The sequence below is a fragment of the Homalodisca vitripennis genome, chromosome 4, assembly GCF_021130785.1.
Source record: "Homalodisca vitripennis isolate AUS2020 chromosome 4, UT_GWSS_2.1, whole genome shotgun sequence".
Lineage (NCBI taxonomy): Eukaryota > Metazoa > Arthropoda > Insecta > Hemiptera > Cicadellidae > Homalodisca > Homalodisca vitripennis.
The window spans coordinates 87,459,138-87,482,043 of record NC_060210.1 but is presented as its reverse complement, the minus strand read 5'-3'; the positions used below and the strand labels follow the sequence as shown (position 1 = coordinate 87,482,043).

Sequence of the window (22,906 nt, the reverse complement as noted above, 5' to 3'; positions counted from 1 at the left end):
TATTTAACCCTTTGGGAATATAGACATTCTGACACAATGACGTCATAAAGATAAAGGAATTCCAAGAAATAGCAACATACTGAAACTTCTCAGATTCTTTTAAGATTCATATCCGTATATCTGACAATCTGATCCTTTCAAAGCGAGTGCATGTCTGAAAGACCATTAGAAATCATGTTTTTAACTTAATTTCTCTACTAGTTTAATGTTTCTTGCTGCATTGTAAATGTTTTACCTTGTGTTTCTTCATTTATACATGCATGATGAATTTGTTATTATAGGCTATACTCTAATTTAGAATAAAATAGATATGCAACTAATTTTTTGGTTCTTATATTTATTTTCAAACAATAAAACCTATAAAATACAAACATACAATTTAATAATTTTAAAAATAAACTATAAACAAACAGTTGTATCTGTCTATAATATAAGAACAAAATAATTTAAAACTTAGTTTTTCAAGACATATCTTAAACTGTTGTAATTACATGAACACACAAGTGCTTAATGACTAGCAGAATCCCAGTCCATGATCATACGGTTAAGAAACTATTTCTTCAGTTCCATAACAAAATGATTCTCAATCCCCATGATTGTACTGTATCTTTCTACAGACAGTGGCAATGAAAGGATCAGTTATGTTCTCTAGTCCTGTAATGAAATAAAATCTCCCTGTACTGTAATCCTTTATTAATGTAATAAAAAGTACTAAAATATTATTACTCAATGTGCCATGACTGACACAGGTCCTAACACGTGCATAATTTCAAATAGTAATAAAACATCATGGGGGAATTCTATCATTCAGGGGATATTTCAAAAGCGAATTGAGTTAGAGATTTAAATACAATACCTACTTGAAACTTCATTTATATTTAAATAATATCAAGCTCAATGCTGTTGTGTCCTCCCATGAGAGTTGACTGAGCGTTATTGATGCCTATTACTCAGATGGATCTCTCAAGAATGCTTTAAGCTGTAAACTTAAAATTTTGCATATTTCTTCATTCACACCATAAAAACAAGTTAAACAAGACAGTATCACAAATGTTTTATATGAACCCTATGTACACACTAATGATAAATTAGCTAAGATAAGAAATATAAAGTGTGATCTTCATGACTATAAATATTTATCTCTGATAAGAAGTTAATTGACAAAAAATGAAGAAGCCTATTTGGACACTGTAATACCATTATCCATTCATGACCTTGAAATTCATAAATAATAAAATTAGAGTTAATGTGTCATAAAATTAAACATGGAAATAAACAATGCAAACATGTACCTCAGTAAAAGTTGTATATAAAACATACCATAATCCAGCACAAAGTATGGTGATGCATTACACACACCTAGCTTTTGTTATGGTACACCTCATGTTTTTTCAGCAATGCATTTGTGCTGAGTTGAAATCTTTTATTTGTACTTTTCCTGACTTGGTGCTGGATTCAATTATCTATATATTTGATATAAAACCATCTTTTTTGTTAACTTTTACTATAGTGTGTTTACACCAAGTATTTGAATTGTCTACTTATTAGATGAACTCTATACAATAGAATTTATCACCTAAAGAATAAGCAAATGCTAATAACCCTCTGATGGAGGTGAACGATCCACTAAGTGCGGCAACACCACTCATTTACTCATGGTAATAACACAACGTTGCCTGTTATACAGTGCCTTTAGTTCAACTGTTATTTTCTTATTAGTAATGAAGTTAATTAGCCTTATATAGCTTCAAATTTACACAGGTTAAAAACAATAAAATTTGTAGTACAACTTTTCTTTGTTGATTCACTCCATTTAAAATGATGGTTATTGTTATGAACTGTTTCTATCCCTGCAATATCATTAATCTCTTTTATGATTATTTTATTCACGGTGCTCAACAGACATGTCTTCAATAATTGAATTTATTGAACAAATACAGTCAAATTATATTAATTTCGTCTTCTGACATTACTGAGACAATACATGGTTATCAAACTGCTGCATAGTATTTAATAATTATGTTACTTATTTACACCGTTATATTCAATGTAGTCTTTTTTATTTATGTAAAAATCAAGGTAGCTTTAAAAGTGATTTAAAATAATGCTAAAGGCACTGTTCTTTTGTAGACTATATCTTAAAAGACAAGGGCCGTTTTTTTTTTTCAACATGTTTTGACTATTTGTGTGACATTTATTGTTTCAAAAAGCCATGTCACAAAGCACAGATGTACAGACTGGTAGATAAAATAGGCCTATATATAAATATAATTATAAACTTTGGAACTGGGAATCAAATTTGGCGAAGTTAAGTAGAAATTCTAAGTAGGAGTTCTACCATAAGGATGGCCACATATGGTGGCCAGATGTACGATCGTTTTAGTGTTGCATTAACCTCATGAGCATGCGTTCCTCTTGTAACGACTGGTAAGATTTGACGAAAGTCACCTGAGAACAAAACTGTACACCCGTCCATAGGTAAATTTATATTTTGCAAACCACGCATTGTTCTCTCTAATGGTTCGACCAATTTTTTGTTTGGCATGGTAGCTTCATCCCAAACAATTTGCTAAATTTGACTAAGATAAAAGTATACTAAGGTAATAACTCTACTAATTGGTTTTACTTAACTTTAGTTAAAGATTTGTTACCGTTGGATTTCATTATTATACTTCGCAATGAAGTGTGGTATGATGTCCGCTCAACCAATCAGAGCACAGGTGCTGTTCTTTGGTCATAAGTTGCGCAACCAAAACAAGTGGGCTTTTAGACGTAATACGTATCTACTAAAATATTGATCAAAAGTATTTGCTTAAACAGTGCATTTGCTTTTACATAATACATTGATATGGATACATTATTGATAAAAATAGCTTCGGAAGTACTAAACTGCACTAAAACTGTTCTGGAAAATTTAAACTTTAAAAGAGAAAAATGGTTACTGTGTGTTATTCTTTGGAGATAGTTAGATGCCACCACGGTATATTTGTAGGCCTTTTTGAAATGTACAACTACGTAGATTATTTTGTTATGTAGTTAAGTTTTAGTCAGTATTAACAGTGAAAACACTCAAAAATATCAATTTTTGCATAACAGAAACCTTTTTCTACTTTCTATGATTAAAATATTGATGAATCAATATTATTGTGGTTTTTTATCATACCCAGGAACTTGCCCTAGTTCATAACGAAGTTACAGTAAAAACCGTATAAAAATCTGTTGAGTAATTTAGAAAATATCAATGCACAAACAAACCAATACAAAAAGTGACTTTAATTTATACTATCTATTGATACCATATATATATATATATATATATATATATATATATATATATATATATATATATATATAATAAATTCACTTTGTAAATATATATTTTTTAGATTATGAAAACAAAGATATTATTTTTATAGTTACAATATAACTAACTTTTAACATACTTTACTCTAAGATATGACAATGATTTACACAAATAAAAATGTTCATGCATATATCTCATATAATAAGCTCAAAAATAAAAATATTAGAAATAATAATTTTTATAATTTTGCTGACATTTACTGAAACTTCTTGCTTCATAGAAAATTCTAATCTTTCTCTTATTCAGTGTACATGTAATATGTATATTCTAAGTACCTCATCCTGGCACAAACCGAGAATCGGCAAACGGTTTTTCAGCACAAGAAATAATTACGTCTTCCACGGTTCTATCACTATCACTGATCTCAGAATTGCACTTGTAGTCACTGTCTAATTTCAGAGCAACAACACAATCCCACAGGTTTTACACTCCATTTCCATCATCACACAATTAAACAAAAACAAACAACACACCTAACCTTGCTGTATAAAAGTTAGCTGATAAAAAAAATTATGATGGAATGTTTCAACAAACAGGACGTCAATACCTAGAAAACGGCTAGTAAAACAAAATGAATAGATAATGTTATTAGTAAAGGAACCCCTGTATGGACTATGGAAACACTGTTTATTGTATATTATAAGAACTATAATAACTCTTAACAATAAAAAGTGGCTAGACAAAGCCAGTCTATATAACTTGCACGTGACTTGGCATTCAGTCGGGAACTGCTCAGCACGTAACCAGCATGTGTCCCCCAACAGTGAGTTAATAGTAGAATGATACGAGTTTCTCAATTTTCATTTGGAATTAAGCTGAAGTTAAAGTTAGGCATTTTGGTCCTTGCCAGTCAGGATAACAATTATTTAGATTGGGTGCATTATTTCTTGCCATTCAAAAGGGTTAATAATGGAATTATCAATAAGAGTTGCTCAGACAGCTCTACATGTGGAAGAAAATTTGCACTAGAGCTGCAGGGACTGAGTGGGGATTAGATGATCCATCCATCCTTCCCAAGAGTCCAAAAAAGGGATAATTTTATACTCTACTATGCCAGTGCAGAGGGGGTATACTATTACAAAATATTTGTGCTTTAAAATTTGACATTATAATATATATATATTTATATAATATATGATATTAATATTATTTATATATATATATATATATATATATATATATATATAACTTATTATATAAAGGTATATTAAATTAATGATGTATTCCCTTTTCAAAGGTACAGCAGCTTACCTCTTCAGAGACACGGCCTCCAAGTTTGCACTTGATATCATCGAATTTAATTCGATTCAGGTTCTTCAGTTGTCCGATAATAAGGACAGGATGTTGTTTTGGATCGTTGTCCGTGACATGAGTACCATAAATAAGATTTACGTTCACCATTTTCCTCTTTAACGGTACATTAGCTGAAACACCATATAAAACAAACAAATATTGATATTTATAAATATTTACTTTAATTTGAAATGTATTACATACTAATTTATCTATGTAAATGTAATATTACATTATTTGTAGAGTAAGCAATTAGTTTAGACATTTTCTGATTACAATATTAATTGCCTCCTAAACAATAGTACATAACATTTTAAGTAAGTTCTTGGATTTCTGAAATACACCAAGATCAATATTAAACTACCTCTAATGTTTGGTAATTAAAACACATTTGATAATAATGTAATGTGACCTAATACACTAAAAACACAAATCACACATAAAACGTGAGAGTTTATTTCCCACCATCACTAACAATGTAATTTAAAAGCAAAGGTTTTACACTTTAATGTGAAGTAATATATACATTAATAATGACAACCATATTCAACAGCTAATGTCTTTCAAACATTAATATGTACAAACAGCCCAGAAATAAAAATACTTATACTATACATAATTGTTTAAAAGAAATTATTATAAAATTATAAAAGTAAATATTTATCATAAAAAAAAACAAAGGAATAATTAGGTTGCCTATAATTTATTATTTTAATCACTGACGTTTATTAATACCAGTTAAATCTTTCTATTGAAGGTCACGGTTTTTACATAATAATTATTTTTAATTTTTACCAACAAAACAGTAAAAAATAAAAAAATATCATCAAATGTAAACAAGATTAACCAAAACAATAATTCGTTAAGAGATTAAACTAACTACACTAATAACTTTCATAATTTTTTAAATTATAAAACAAACGATCTTATAAAGTAAAATTATAATCTAAACTCTTTGTTAGAAGTTTTTTTTATTGGTGATGGAAGGTTTGAAAAGATTTTGGACAGGTGTCATAGTTTTATGTTATTAAAATAACAATTTAAAATGTAGTAAAATATTCAAATATATAGTGAAATATTCAATGTCGTCAAATAATGTGGTCAAATATTAGGATATTATAATTATATAGCAAATGTCCTAAATCCTATAATCTAAAATAATACCTATGAATAAAATTTTCCAAGTCTTAAATTAGTGAAAATATATAGGCAAGTTATAATTAAGCTGCCTTATTTCTGTACTAAAAACGTTTTAAAGACAGTTATAGATTATCAATAACAAAAAATACATTAAAATGCAATATGAAAATATCCATATTTGAATAAAATAATACTAGATGTGAACTCTAGTGCAGTTTTTCTTGTTAATGCAGTAAGATAAACATTACATGGGAAATAATAATAAATGTTTAGTTGAAAACTTATAATGCGCTGAATTGTAAAACTGAAGATGTACTCATACATGACATGAAGGTTGGTAGTAAATAACACTGTAATTTTCATCATGGCTTTGCAGTAAATTAACATTACATGTCATTAACTGATATTTTAAAAACCTGATTACAATTTTTTAATAGAATGTTACAAATTTGAGAATTTAAGACATTAGTTAAATTCAAATCACATTTGTAAATAATAAATACTTTAGAAAGAAGAATAAAACTCACATGGGTTTTTTGAAATATGATTGTTGGAAGTTTTACAATTTAACTTAACTAGCTTCCTCCAGAACATAAAGAATACTGATTAACTGTTATCAGACTATGAACTGTGGAACAGATTGGACATGTTCAAGCATGTGTGTTATCACAGCCATGAATGAGTAAGGCCTCATTAATGCTAGGACTGATAGTCAATCAACAAAAAGAATTTGAAATTGATTAATATGCATGCAGTAATGCTAACAATAGTCAAAACTTCTTTTTATTATTTCTCAAAAGATCGAACTTAAAAGTCAAATTTCGGTGTTTTATATTAGAATTTGTAAAATATGATAATGTGCTAATTTTCCTTGTCTCATTTTAATTCAGAAACAATTCTGTCTCAAACTTCATTGAATACTTTAAATTTATTTTGTCTGCTCTCATTGTATTTCTTCCCTGTAATATTACCTCATTATCAAATTTCTTTCTTCTTTTCAATCGTATTTCATCTTCTTTGCATTGAAATTTTTCTGTCAACAGTGTCAATAAACTTTGGACTTCACTTTCCATTTCTGAGAAATCCTCACATACATTCAAAATATAGTTTTTAAATGACTCCAGCAGCTGTACTGCCACTTCCTTTTTTTTTGTAAAAACCTACCAGTTTTATTCAGTCTTTCAAGGAAGCGGTTCCGTAAAATTGTCAACAGCAGTTTCGTAGGAGGCTAACTTTTTGGCAAGCCCTCTTGCTTCTTCTTTAACTGTAGGTTTGTCAAGTTCACTTGCATGTATTTCTAAAAGAGTATTTTAAATTTCTGTATAGCCTTTATTAAGTGCTAAGACAGCATCAGCTCTGGCTTATCACATGGTGTCACTCAGTCTTGTGAGTCCAAAACTAGTTGCTTTGGTTTAAGGTGTGATATGAGTGTATCCTGTCTATATTTTGTAGCACTAAAAAAGTGCACACATGTTGAACCAAGTAAAAAAAGAAAATAATGACAAACTGCAACTTTCTGCAACTTTATTGCCAACTAAGTTTAAAGTATGGTTGGTGCAAGAATGATTTAGAACTCATCTCAAGTACCTTGGCTTGTAGTCCTGCATATAGTCCTGACATAAAGGGTCTATCATTTTGGGCGGGTAGACCCAAAATGATAGATGTTGGCAGCCTGTGGCCATGTTGTTTTGGTGTAAACTATTTCATTAGTTTATTGTTGTTCAGTGAAAGCTGCCATTTCATGACAAGTTACACGATTGAGCGTTCAGATGATTAAACTTTATTATCAAAATGAGTGTTCACTAGTTAAAACGTTACGTGCGTTGCAGCCATTTAATGGCAGGTGCAGAGGACCTTCAATGTCAACTTTTTAACGTTTGGTAGCTAAATTCGAGAAGACCGGTTCAGTAAACAACCAGCCTACACCCCGACATCAAATGAACACCAGATCTATCAAGAATGTCGCCGCTATCCGTGAAAGTGTGCAGAGGAACCCGAGGCAGTCAATTCCTTGCCGTGCACAAGAACTCAGCCTTTCGCAACTTCAACTTGGCGAATTTTGCATCTGGATTTAGGCCTGCATCCGTACAAAATCCAACAGAGCTACGAGCAAATTTATAACCATAGACAACGACGTTTGTTTGCCGAGTGGGCTTTGGAGCGTTTCGAAGAGGACCCTAATTTCGGCCGAAAAATTATCTTCAGCGATGAAGCACATTTCTGGATGAATGGCTATGTTAACAAGCATAATTGCCATATATGGGACAACGCCAACCCACATGAGGTTCACCAGGTACCGATGCATCCACAAAAAATTACCGTTTGGTCCGGATTTTGGGCTGGCGGTGTGATTGGTCCGTATTTTTTTAAAAATAACATTGGTGAAGCCATCACTGTCAACGGCGAATGCCACTGAACGATAACAGATTTCTTTTGTCCAAATCGAACGATATGGACGTAAATGACATGTGGTTTCAGCAGGACGAAGCTACGGGGTGCCACACAGCAAACAACATCATGAACATTTTGAGGGTATGGTTATCTCTCGCAGAAGTGATGTGAATTGGTCACCAAGATCATGCGATTTGACGCCCCTAGACATTTTTTATGGGGTTTTCTGAAGTCGCAGGTCTATGCCAATAGGCCATAATCAACCGATGAACTTAAGATCAAAATAACCTAGGCCATCGCTCAAATTCAACCGGATTTATGCAGCAGAGTAATTTGAAATTGGATCAATCAAATCCGTACCATTGTGAGAAACTGTGGTGGACATTTGAACGATGTCATATTCCATACATACACGGGCCTTTCATATGAAAAATAAATTTCGTTAATATATCATACATAACTTGTTTTATTTCATCTCAACATCTACCCGCTCAAAATGAAAAACCCATTATTTGAGGCATTGTCATAACACTGACCTTTGCAAAGTGTTATGTTCAGACCTAGATCATTCAACACTTTCAGTAGTTTTATCCTCAATAATCTACAAACATTAGTTACAAGCAACCTCAGAAAGTATACAATTGGGATTCTTAAACAATTAGATAAATAGTGTGTATCCCAAAAAGCTGATGTTAGGAAAAGGCCAACTGATCACAGCTCATAGAGAGAAAACCTCTATTCTAGAGTGCAGCCGTGGAGGGTGTGGCCAATATGGCCCGACACTTAGCCTCATCCAACCAGAGATATGCTGCGTTACCAAACCGTCCTGCCGTCAGACTGACACAGAGCTTGACTCAGTGGCGTTCTCAATCTCTAACCTTGGCACTCCAAAAAAATACGAGAGCTGCTTATAAGAGACTGTATTAACAAGTAGCATGAAAAGACCTATATTTTGGTAGAAAAAACTGTTCCTGTACCTCCAAAATGTAGGTAATTAATTGACATTTCTATACTTTTGGGTACTAACTTTTTTTAATAATATGTTCACAAAAGGGTGTCATAAACTTCTGTGGCTGATAGTACTCTTCATTTCATACAAAATATAGGCTGACAAATCTATCATTTAGCTGCTATCTGCCATTTTGTATTATAAACACGACCACTATAAGATAGACTTGCATAAGCCCGGAACAACAAAAACTGACTTTTCAACTGTAAAATGTTTGGTGCTCCCAGTAGACCACCAAAAAAGGTGAAGCCTGTAGAGTCATGAAGAAAAGTGAAATTGTTTGCTATCAACAAACAATAAAATACTTGATTTTATTCATCATTACCTTACATTTGATAGATTTTTAAGTACTAAAGAATTATTTTACAATTGAAAATTAATTATTTGTGATTGAAATATATATTTTTGAATATGTGTTTTTTTTTTTTACCATAATTTGGTATTTGGCCGAATACCGAATAGTAGCCACATATTCATGGCATTTCTAATTTGTATAGGGGAGAGGTTTGGTTGTCTGGCTAGGATGCTTTCAACCTCTTCTTCAAAGCGGTTAATCATTGCTACTCATAAGAAAACATATAGACTAGTTTTGCAACATTTTATCTTTACTTTTCATTCACTGCCTCTATTTGCTGGATGAATTACTGTATAATAAGTGGCCACTAACACAATTGAATCATCGATATTCAAGAGTATTGATCCTTGCTATTCATGGCTATCTAAAAATAATGAAAATAAAATGTCAAACCAAATTATGGGTACCAGTAAGATTAAACGCCGGGGCGGCAAATCACGAATTTGACGTTACCAACGTATTCTGCTCACCCTCCTGAACAAAAAATATATATAGTACTATGGGGTGCAAATGACAAATAACATGATTTTAGGGGGTATATTGATAAGTGGTAAAGTTTCTAATGTTTTAATGTTCAGTTTGTGTGCTGTGTCTGGATAATCTGTTTACTTGAATATTATCTGCGGCCGGGACTGATAGCAGCCTGATAGCATACCTGTTATCTGAGTTGTCCGGGGCATAGGTCAGTTCTACACAAGATATCGTGTTCAGTAGGTCGGATTGAGTGAGTGAGTTTACAATGATGAATCAACCATCCACTAGTTCAACCAACCCTAGTGAATTGTGTGTGTCGGAGTGTTTCGTAGGGCACGTAAAGAGCTTACGTTTTAACCGAAACGAAATTATCTCTTTTTTAATAGAACAGGGCATTTTTAAAAATGAGTGTATTTGTTCGTCGTGCGGTCGAGTGGTGTTTTTAAACCGGGAGACTGTGTCGTTTCGTTGTGATAGACCACTTTTTTGTTGCTGCTGTTTAGCTATATCCACCAACACACTAATGGTAAGTGTTCTCTGTTAATATCCATCTATATATTTGAGTTTTTAATGATTTATTTAGTTTTTAAACTTTACATAATTGCCTTTGCATTACATTTCAATTTATATTTTTGATCAGCCCCTCTAGAATTTTATATTTTACTGATAGGTACTATCTCGAGGGATGTTTTTCTTTTATTGACATCAGCGCGGGGCAGCACTTCGAAGTGCTGCCGAAGCCCGCGCTGATGGCCGGAGGCACTCGTAATTAATTTTTTTCTCGAAATTAAGAAAAACATTATTAATTTTGATCAAAATTCTGCTCATTTCTGTAATTTCTCATTTACGTTTGCAAAGATGGCGGCGCAACCGATGACGTCATCACGAGGTTCAATCATTGGCCACAAAAGGTCACGTGACGCTAGACGTGGATGTAGAACATGGAGATATTACTGGAAAGTTATTTAATTTTTTATTTTCTAGAACTTCGTTATTTCTCATTTCCACCCCATCAAACCTTATACTTTTTTTTATATAGGGCGATTCCAATAAGTTAAGAACGCAAAACTCGTATTTTTCCGCCCCGGCGGTTAATATGATAATTACCAAATTATGTATTAGGTATTTCAAATAACAATATAGTTAAGCTGGTTTTAAATCTTAAAAATTAATATATGAACAGTAAATAATACAACAACCTATATTTATAAACTGTTACAAACAAAATAATTTGCTTACTTTTGTACTATTTTAAAGAATGAACATGTCGGACTCCTTGTGAAACAAGATTTGACTTTGAATTGATTTGGAGTAATACTGTCAAACTGAATTATGTTTTAGGCTTTTAAAATTGTATTAGAGTGAAGCTATACTATATATGTAAAAGAAATTTGTTTCATATGAAATAACTAAACTTTATTCAATCTATGTTTGAGCAGTGTAGTTACAAAACAATAGGCAATCTGAAATAGTATTTCTGCAGATACTAATGCCGTCAAAACTACATTCATTAATTACATTAAATTAAAATAGTGAATGATTTTCAATATATTCATAATAGCCTATCAAATTTAGAATGATCAAAAGACTTCTTAACCCTTTGAGTGCCGCAGTGCTTTGCTAAATGGTATGCATAAAATGCCGAGCGAAAATGCCTGATTCTGCAAGTCTGGTTAAAAATTCATAACAAATTTATTTAATGGTATAATGTCTTGGGTTTTTTTTTATAAATATATTTTCTTTATACATATAATACATTGATCACTTATGTAACGTTTTTATACAAATAAAAAAAAATCATTAACAAAAACTTTATGAGCAAAAACATTTAGTTTTTTATTTTGACACAACTTAGTGTTATTGAAATATTTTATTTTTTCACATTTAGTTATTCTATCTTATACTCCATTTAATTCTTTACAAAAAGACATATAAACATTTTTTTTATACTTAGCCTATAAATAAAGTTTGGAAAATAAAATATGAACCATTACAAAACTAGAAATTTTCTAACTTAACCTAACACTCTGTGTATTGTCTACACTGATAATGCTTAAATCTAATGCCTGCAATACTAGGTCTTCATTGTCAGCAATGTTTTAACGACTCATTGTTTATAAATATTACTTAACAAACATAAAAAACTATACAAACGTATTTCTAAGTAAAGTACTAGATGCTTACGATCGCCGTAACTCGCGGCCAAGTCATTATTCTACTTACACACACGACTAGAACAACATACACAAACGAAATAATTTGAAGATACTAACACTACAAACCCATTTACACTTAAAAACTTTCAATTATCATTTGTGAAATAAACAGCAGCGCAAACAAAACACGTGACGGCTTGTCAGCGTTTCGGTCGATTCTAAACTCGACTGACGCGCTCACTTTACAACCGCCGTAAAAATCAGAATCTAACCAGCATGCAACAAAATCTACATCAAAAGTTACGTTGAAGCCTTCGGAATGCGTATGTAGTCATTGAACTAATTTAGATAAATATTATATAAAATATAAGTGTTACTGCAGAAGTCGCTAACAGCGATTCTGGCATTTCTTGCATATAATGCGGGATCGCTGACAGCGAGGCTCCTGCACTCAAAGGGTTAAGTTTGGTTTTTGCAATGTTGTGTTTGTTCTGATTTTTCTTGTAGTAGGCTAAAACAATTTGTTTTCTACCCTTAATTCTAGTTTTCTTGTAATCATTTAAAACATTGTTCACTGTTTAAAAATACATTTTGAGACAATAATTGCAAGTTCATTGCCATTGTTCTTGCTGACATCACTAGCCTATTCAGTAAATAAATGAAATAAAAACAGCTGGCAACGGTTAGGCTAATTAAGAATACCTATAGGTCAAATGCGGTATTCAATATTTCTACTTGATAATCATAATTCGATTGTGGTGGTGGCAGATTATTATACTGCAGCCGTTTCATTTTGAAAAACAACTAATATTGAGAAGTGGCTAAAGTACACAATTACCTATTTTTATTTTGTAGAGAACAGTTTTAATCTTAAAACAAAAAAAATTGTACCAAATTTTGCAATTTGATATAGAAATACAATTTTCAGTAAAACTTAACAAATTACCAATTTAAATTTAGCACTTTTGAGATGCAACATACCATAGGCCTATAACCTTGTAGCACTTTTCAGATGAGTTATGAAAATACCTAGCACTCAAAAGGGTTTTATACCGATATTAGACGTGCAGAAAAAACTGGATTGTCTCAACCCTTTAAGTGCCAACGTCCAATTTTACCGGACGACAAAAGTTGTCTGAAAAGTGTCGACATCCGATTTTACTGGACGAAAAAAGTTGGCCGAAAAGTGCCGACGTCCGATTTTACCGGACGTTCGGGAAAAAGTTACTAAAAATTGTAACCATTAATATTTTAAAATAATATCATATTGAAATGTTTGTGAAGAATCGTTCTTTTCAAAATAAATTGTTATAGTAGGCCTACACTTCCGATCAAACTTTAAATTATGAAACTCACATATAAACATTTTTGGTTGCCATTGCTACCGGAAACAATGTGACAATAGTTTCTTAAAAGTTGTAGTATAACTTGCTCATTATTGAAGATAATAATATAAGATTTACAGACAATTGCATACACTTTCCAGTGATATGCACTAAGAAAAGGATATGAATTTTTTTGTCATAATAATTTGGTTGAAAAATGAAATTTAAAAAAATTTTGAATTTTTTTAGGCAAGTCCATTTTTGGTATTTCTAAATTTGGTGTTATGGTAACTTTGTTATTTTATGTTAATTAAACAGAGTTTTCAGAGAAAAATAAAACAAAGAATCATGTTGATAGCTTATTAAATAATCGAACTGTGAATTATGTACTAAAGCCTTGCAAAATGCCTGCAAAAGGGCTGGCACTTTTAGGTACACCCACTAGAAAAATACCTGGCACTTTTCAGTATACCCACTCAATAAATACTTGGCACTCAAAGGGTTAAATTTTCTTTAAACATTTTTAGATTTCATTTACGTATTGTATCCCCATTATCGTGACTTTTGTGATTTTTCAAGCATCGCATAGAAGGCTATCGTAATATTTCCTTCAGAACTCACTCTACATAATTCTAATAATATTCTTCAGAGTTCATTTACGTGCACTGAGACATTGGGATTCAGATTCAATAGTTATCGAAGATTCAGTTTGATCATCAAAAAGAATATCTTTGTTGTCTTGCTTTTTTCGATTCTAAAAAAAGGGGAAAGCCTCGATAAAATTATTAATTTTCTACCAAACACTGAAAGATTGTAACCTAACTTACCTCCGATCAACAATTTATTAATCTAAGCTAGACGCTAACACATACAGACGTCAGACACAATCAGAGTTGGTTGATGCAGTCAAAGAAAGTGACGAGCCACGAACCAGTGTCAGTGATGGAAATAACTGAATGAAAATAACTGGTTAGTTCGGTTATTTAATTTAACCGATTAGTCGGTAATTTTTGCTGCAACCAGTTAAATTTAGTTCTAAGACTAATTTTTCTAATAATTTTAGTTCATTAAAAAAACTTAGTCTCTACTTGAATAAGTCATTAATTCTGATCGGTTAAAAAAAAAAATAGTCTCAAAACAAAATTTTCTACAGACTAATTTTTCCATAAGTTACATAATTGTACAGACATAGTCTATACTTGATTTAGTAGTTTACTCTAATAAGTTATTTTAATTACGCCATTAAAAAAAAAATTACTTTATCGATTAACTTTGGTGATTCGTAACTTAAGTAAATTATAATATTACCATCTGAACGGTAATTACATTGAAGTCTAGAAGCCCATTAGATATTTTATGATAATATATCATTTCAAAATGACTTAAATAAAATAAATAAATAGAAGTAATAATAAGATTACAGAATTTTGTTTTCAAATCCGGTTTAGCCGGTTCGAGTTTGTTTGAATTTCTTGACCACTCAACTGCTCGCGCTGCGTCACTGCTCAAGAATCCATTCTCTAGAATACTAGATGGACACAGTACCGAATTTGTGATTGTAGCGTATAACGTTATTGTTCATTGCATAATTGACAGTGACGTGGTTGATAAAATGGTATTTTTAAACGCAAATGAAAAAAATTGTTTTAAACTGTTTGTAACAATTTTGTTCATGATAGTGTAATTTAATTTGTTTGTGTGTTTAAGTTAGTCATTGTACCTTGACGAATTAGAACTGTGATTTACAATTTCGTAAAAAATATGACTAATGCTTCTCTCAGAGAAAATGTTAGTAAAGGATTGATGATTGATTGATTGATGAAAATACGTGTTAATTTTTTCGTTAAATATTTTGTTCTTGTAAAGTTCCATAGAAAATAGGCTATAATCAGATGTAAAACATAGCGGACTGTGTTTGTAACATACCACTTTTATTTAAATTGTCAATTTGTAATCCATTGTATTTATTTTCTAATCCAACCATTTTTTGTTCTTAAGTCCAAAGTAACTATTTAAATAATAAAAAATTAGCCCCTTTTATTATTTTTTTTTAATATAAATAATGAGCGTTAATAAACATAAATATATTTATGGCTTACAAATTTTTCTTTATATTATAAGTTTTCTTTTATATTAACATGAATATTATATTAAGATTTTGTTTATAACTTACCAATTTTGTATTCTTCTAATGTACTCTTAGTTGTGATTTGATTTGAAAATGTTAAAATTACCTACACGAAATAAATGTCAAAAACAATAATTGATGACCAGTTTATAGTTTTTATTTATTTACGCTCTATTGCAAACATTACCTACCTAACTCCAGATCAAAGATCTTCCATATCAAATATCATAGGTACAGTATGGTCTTATTCATGGGCGTCATTTCAGCTTTTTAACTGGGGTGGCAAGATCTACTGGGGGGTATGGAATACCCCCCAGGTGGAGGGGGGGTCCGGGGCCCTCCCCCGGAAAATTGTAAGAAACTGGCTTTAAATTTGTTAGTATTTTAAGCTTTTTCAAGCTATTTTTTACAAAAAAATTTTACTGCTAACAACTTAGCCTAAAACAATAATTTTTAATGAATTGAGTTATTAACTAAACCACAAGGTCCACAAGTGAGGTAATTATTGTTCACACAACAACTCAAAAGTGTGCCCAATTTTAATTTATGTGTGCCCAGCCCGTTTGTTTTTTATAAAAGGAAAAATCAAGTAAACATGATCAAACAAATTTCACTTTATTCTATGTAACCAGACTGCATCCACAAGTTAGTTTTAAACAAAATGAAGCCTTCTCTTCTGGCTTGAATTGAAGTCATCAATTACTTTTGAAATGTCTATTTCTACACTCCTTTTCAATAGCCAAAAGGGCTAACGAAGACAACCTCTCCTGGCCAATAGAGTTTCTAGTATATGTCTTTAACCGCCGTAAGCATGAAAAGGATCTCTCACACGATTGCCGAGTTCATTGGAATTGTATAGTACAAACGAAAAAGTTCAAAAAGCATAGGGAACACACTTTTCAAAGATGTTTGTACAAAAACGTCAGCTCTTTCTTGGATACTTTTGCTTCTTGATTCCTCCGTTCTGTTAAAAACAGTTTAGTTCAGACAGAAGAATGTCATAGTCTAAACTATAGTATTTACACACATACTGTACACTGGCTGTGTCTATATCACTTCCACCTAGAACTTTGCTTAAGTGGTTAAGTACATCTAGGTTGTTTTCTTGAAGCCTGGCCTCTATCTCCTCGCTTAGGATATCAATAACTGGCCAGAGGATTGAAAACTTTGTAGTACTGTTGTACAGATTCAAATGGAGCTTTACTCCCACCACCCGATTTTTGAGGGAATTTTGCCCTTTCTTGGCAACTCGGCAGCTCTAAACCCGCACGTGTCAGCAATTTCTGTGCAGTGATTGAACAACTTGGTGAAAACTCATCTGTTCTGAAGGATTGCAAAACTTCAAGTGTGCTGTTTTTTACAGATTTCACACACTTCATAGGTCACTCATGCTTGACTGAAGGGTCCTTTGACAGTATGTCACATTGTGTTAGAACTCTCCTGAGTAATAGAAGGTCAAATACAAAGTTGAAGTCCTCCATATTTTTCAACAAAGCATTGGCTTGTCCACCATTGTCAGGGTCTGTTTCAGAAATCTCTCGTAGTGTCGTAAGAGTGGCATCAAAATTATCTAACAAAGAACGCACTGCTTCCGACACGGCAAGCCCATCTGGTATCACTCAAAGACTTCAATGTTGCTGTTCCACCACTAAAGCTTTTTGCACTTTTTTGAATGTTTTCAAAACAGCATGTCTTTTAGTTGATTTCTCAATGAAGTTGTAAAGACTTTGAAGCACAAAGAAGGTGTTTCTTATTGAATTCACGCTTGTGCAACAGCTTACAATGCACAAGTTTCAATATATGTGCATTGCAGTGAATGTACATTGCCATGGGGGCTTCTTGTATAATTCTAGCTGCCACTCCTTTGTAGGGACCCCTCATGTTCGAAGCCCCATCATAGCACTGAGCACGCAGATGTTTAATATTCAAGTCCAGTGAAATCAAAACGTCCTTAAGTACATTTGCCAGTGTATCGCCATCAGTTCTTCTAGCACGGTAAAACCCCACAAACGAACTCATGAACTTCTAGTTTATCATTAACATGTCTCAAGACAATAGCTACTTGCTCGTGCTTTGCTATGTCTTGGGTCTCATCAGCTATAATGGCAAAAACATTTGCATCTTTAACTTCTTTGGCAATGTGCAACTTAATTTGTTCCCCAATTATGGACAGAAGCTCATTCTGGAAAGTCGCTGAAGTAATATTGAAAATTTTTGCGATGCTCTACAAAGAATTTGTTTACTAAACTATTATCTTTGGAACGAAGCCTCATCAGCTCCAAAAAGTTTCCTCTGTTTTTTGAATCTGTAGATTCGTCATGACCTCTTAGAGCAATAGATTGTCTCCCACAAAATATCAGGGATTCACACAAAGCCTCTAAGTACAATCTGTTTTCTTGTACTTCTTCTGAATACTTTTGATTTACTTTTTCAATAACAGTGCCACTTTTGTCGGCTTCTCCTTAAAGAACTGAGTTTAGTGTTACTACTTCGATGCGAGTTACTCTTTTCATGATTCTCAAATACTTTTACAGCTTTCTTCCATTTGGAAAACCCACTGAGTGTAAATACATTTTCTGCATTTTTTTCTTCTGGGCTGTAAAACGAACGGCAGGCAAAACAGAACGCTTTGTCAGTTAGAGGACTGTATTCCAGCCAAGGATACAGTTTATACCACTCTGGCCTAAATTTCCTACCATCCGTTTTAGGGAAATTTAATTCTCGTGGTTGGAATGAGCCTTCCCTAAAAAACGCCTTAGCCAAACTGGGCCATGAGCAGGATCACGTTTTATTAATTACAGTGATTGTCAATTGGTCAGATGAACTAGAGAACAGCTAGGACTCTGCACTTCATCTGTAGGAGTAGTTGTGGTATCTTCCATTTGTAGTTGTGGTTGTTAACTGAGCCGATGACGAATCTAAAACGTCTACTACAGCCGTTCTGGTTCATGTTCCAAAACAACTCCTTCTGGTAGTTCATCTTCTAACCGTTTCTTTTTGTTTGCTGGGCCTGAGCTAAAGTAGGACAGCAACGAACTCTGCCCTTTTTTTGTTCTTCTGAGCCTGAAAAAACCCCATTTAAGAATAGCAAAAGAACATTTAAATAATGGCAAAATGCTACTAGAACACAGAGTCCTAAACCTAAAATTAATACAAAGTCTAATATAACATGCATAGGCTTTGCACAATTTTTTTTGATTTTGGGCGCTATTGTGTGTGACACTATTTCTCATCTCTTTTGTTTTGACATCGTACCATTTGATAGGGGATTGAAAGGGCAACAAAAAAGATGCCCTGACATTTGACTTCAAGTTTATGGTTTTCATACAATTTAGGTTAAGAAATTTTAAATGGCAATCATTTTGAAACTAATGATTGAATTAAATTGGTAATTCTTCTGAATATGGATATTGTTATTAGATAAAAAACCATGCCAAGTTTGAGTTAAATCGGTCAAAACATTCTCGAGATATAAATAAAAATTTAATAAAACAAAATGGTAGATATCTCAAAAACGGTGTTTTTAAGAAAAACCATTATTCTTCATTTTACTTTATTTTGATTTATCTACCAAAGTTTTGTTTTGTAATTTTGGGAAATTTTGTGTAAAATTTGTATCGGAATAAACACAGCCTAACAGCCAATGAGTAAAACAGTCATACTTTTTATTTGCATACTGTAAACTGTACTTAAGAAGCTGTAGGCGTACACGAAAACCCCAAGTCTGCCTACATTACCAGGTTCGAAATAGTTTAAAATTTGCTATTAATCTGGTATTTTTTATTACACATAATCTTTTTTTGCCTAAAGATAAAGTTCATTTAGTGCCTTACTCTACGAGTTGATTGTAAAAACATGTATTTTAAATAATTGCAAGACCATAAAAGATCTGGATGTTTACTAATTATTTTGTATGACCTTTTTAGTCATTGGCTCTTCGACACAAACGTCTGCAGCCTGACAGCCACGGCATTTGCAAAAACAGCTGTCAAACACAGGAAGGCGGGAGTTATTAAAATGACAGTAACATAACCTAATTAGAGGTATAAGCTGAAATTACTTAATTTCAGGTGATTTGGATGGTATCGTTGTTATTTTTACATATATAGGTTAAAGTAGTGTTGCGTTAAATGTGAGGTTATATGACATCGGTAAAAAGCATTTAGGTGGCCAAACAAACAAAAATAAACCTAGTATTCCATACCGTACTATAAAACAAGCTACTTCCCTTATATATGCAAAAACTTCTCCTATACCAACCAATTACACCTATAAAATGTTTAAACAACTAAAACCATAACCGTAACAATGCAGAACTAACTGGCAGAACTAATAAAGTTAGAAGTTGAGGTTATGTTTTTTGGGGGCCATTTATTGAAATCTAGTCAGTAAAAAGATTTTCTATTTTTTCAGCATTAGGCCTAGTTGGATGTAAACAAAGATGGGGAAACTCCAGAAAACTGACCAACACCTAAGTTTAACCTACGAAATAAGAAATAACTGAACTAAACTTACCATCTCTTAGTCCATGCAATCATACGACGGTTCACTTGAAATGTAATTCACATCGTACTGCAACTGCACTAATCGAATACATCTACTGAGAGTAAGGTTAAAGTAGGCAGGCGACACGACAGACGTTGTCTGCTTCTAGCTGTAAAGACAATATACTACAACAGGTGCCCTGTTGCCAAATCTCCCTCGCCAACTGTGTATTACAGAGTTGCCGTTTCCAGGACGGCAGACGAGAAGCAGCCTACATTGCTCATTCTCGCTCTTCACGCATTTAATGTTCCTTATTTCATTTCGTAAATTCTACTACACCAATATTTCATTTTAAGTTTATGATTTACAAGTTTTTAAAAGACGTGCTATCTTTCTGTGCTAAACTAAGCAAAATTAATGGAGAATTGATAAAGTTAAAAGGTTCCCTATTGGTAGACTTGTATTTTCCAGTTTTAAGTAAGTTATATGTAAATTATTTAGACATTTACTTCAAAATTCTGGGGTGGGGTGGCAAAATACCGGGCTCCACAATTCTGGGTGGCAACTGCCACCCCTTGCCACCCCCAAATTACGCCTATGGTCTTATTATAAGACAAATAAAAAGATTGTGTATGTGTTGTCAAGGGGTTTCGTGAATGATAAGGATTTGCTTAAATATGAAATAGAAAATTCATTATATTAAAAGCAAGGCAGAACAGTAGCCTACTTATGTAAGTGTAATGGTAATGTGTGTAATGGTGAACTCTGGAACAAGAATAAAAACCTATAATATTACTAAATAAATTGAGCACGGTAATCCAACTAATTCATCTGCTAGGCAATAAGTGAAACTGTGAAAAATTCAATCTGAATTGAATGTAAAACATAGTCGGTTATTCATTCAACTAAAATAACCGATTTACGAGAGGAATAACTGACTGGTTAGTCGGATAAAAAAACCGTTCGGTTATCCCATTAGTACGAGTCACTTCACACTTCAATTTTTGATATTCCTTCACAGGTCATCACACTATAACAGGATTCTTTTCTGGCTAGTAAGAGGTCTAGAGCTAGTGAGATTATGATCTCTTACTTGATCAAGCCTCACCGGGCACCGAATAAATTGTGCAGTTATTAACATTTTTATTTAAGGGTGGGTAGTACATGTATTTCGTAGCCACATTTTAAAACTCATTTTAACCCATAAAATCTGTGTCATATCAAACTGCAGCAGCCAAAATCTATTACTATTACATTTTGTGATTTTCGTTTGATATTGATGGTTTTTTAAATCAATCTCTGCTTTAGCAAGATTCCTTAGGAATCATTTAATTTGAACGTTTTACTATATTGATATGAATTTAATAGATTTATTTTTCTTAAACTACACAATGTTTGTAGATTAGTTAGATTGGTAAACATTTAAATAATCCACTATCACTCCTTTCTTTTATATATGGTGTACTCGTACTCAAGAAAAACGTAATGAACTTAATACCGTACCATTACCAATATTAAAAACATACATTTTAAAGTCTGTACAGTCATATAACTATTAATATTATGGTCCATTTTCAAAATGTTTTTAATACATAACTTACAAGTTTGTCATATTGTTGGGTTCAAAAACCGTTTGTTCCTCTAACAGTAATTATTTGTAGTCCGCTTGATGAAACGGTGTGGTCGATAAACGGGGTTCGTAGTTGGGAAATCATGTTCAACAAATGTAGGTAGTAAAATTTTTTATAATGAACTTTCAAAAAAACGTAAAATCATTAAAATAAAAAAATAGTCCTCAGTGAATACAAGTTTTGTTTCGTATTAAGAAAACCTCTCAAAAATAAATGATAATTCTTTCCAAAATGATTGTAAAATCTATGAAATGTAAATTGCCTCCTACAGACCATTATTTAAAAAAATATAAATAAAACACTGTTTTTAAAATCTTGTTTTAAATCATTAATACAAGCAAAACAAAAAGTAGCAAGCGTTTTTGTTGTTTATTTTGTTTTTTACACGTTAACAATAAATTCTTTAATGAATTAAGCGGGAAAAGAAATGTATTGTTCTTTCTGCAACAAAGAAATTTTAAAGAAAAATCATAACTACCATTGCAAATCTAAAATACACTTTGACAATAAAAAATCAAAATACAACGAATTTAATCATTTTTAACGATGGGAAAATGAAAATGCAATTTTTAATTATGAAAATATGTCTTAAAAAAAACTGAATGAATTGAAACTTTTAACAAAATAAAAAATTGGTTTTATTTTTTATTGAAATATTACAAAACAATGCTGGTAAATTATCTTTAAGAACAACTGATGGATCATTAAGTGAAACTTTGATATAGCATACCCGAAAACTACAAAAACATCCACATATTCTTGGTTTCAAAAATATGAAATATAATAAAAAGAGCTGTTCAAAATGGAGTGCAAATTTAGGAAATATCTTGAAAAGAATTAATTAATAACTTGTACAAAGTTAAAACAAATAAACGAAAACCTGTAGAAAGTATTGTATAGGTACAAATATGATCGTATATTGAAGGCTATTTTAGTGCATAGACTACACTCTAATATAAACAATCTAAAGCTAAAACACATTAAAGTAAAAAAAGAAAAAAATATTTTCATTGCAGACTTATGTAATTAATGGAGTAATAAACACTATACTTAATTAAATACGTAATTGTAGTGAAACATAATCATTGCCTTTTGCAGCTCTAAAATTCGAACATGTATTTACAATCGAAAATCAGTACAATATTTTGATTAAAA

The 22,906-nt window shown here is 32.0% G+C and overlaps 1 protein-coding gene across 2 annotated transcripts in view; it reads right to left on the bottom strand.

Moving 5' to 3' along the window:
- The window catches only part of LOC124359705 (probable aminopeptidase NPEPL1), a 31,810-nt gene extending 17,331 nt beyond the window's left edge, over positions 1–14,479 (bottom strand). Inside the window, exons 1-2 of one of the 2 annotated variants that reach the window (XM_046812658.1) lie at positions 14,335–14,479; positions 4,616–4,788 (exon numbers count right to left, since the gene is read on the bottom strand). In XM_046812658.1, coding sequence (XP_046668614.1) covers positions 4,616–4,765 — 150 coding nt within the window. In that variant the 5' untranslated portion in view covers positions 4,766–4,788; positions 14,335–14,479. Of the gene's footprint in view, positions 1–4,615; positions 4,789–6,324; positions 6,471–14,334 lie in introns of those variants that run through there. The other variant, XM_046812657.1, reaches the window with a different exon arrangement.
- Positions 14,480–22,906: the final 8,427 nt, after the last annotated feature.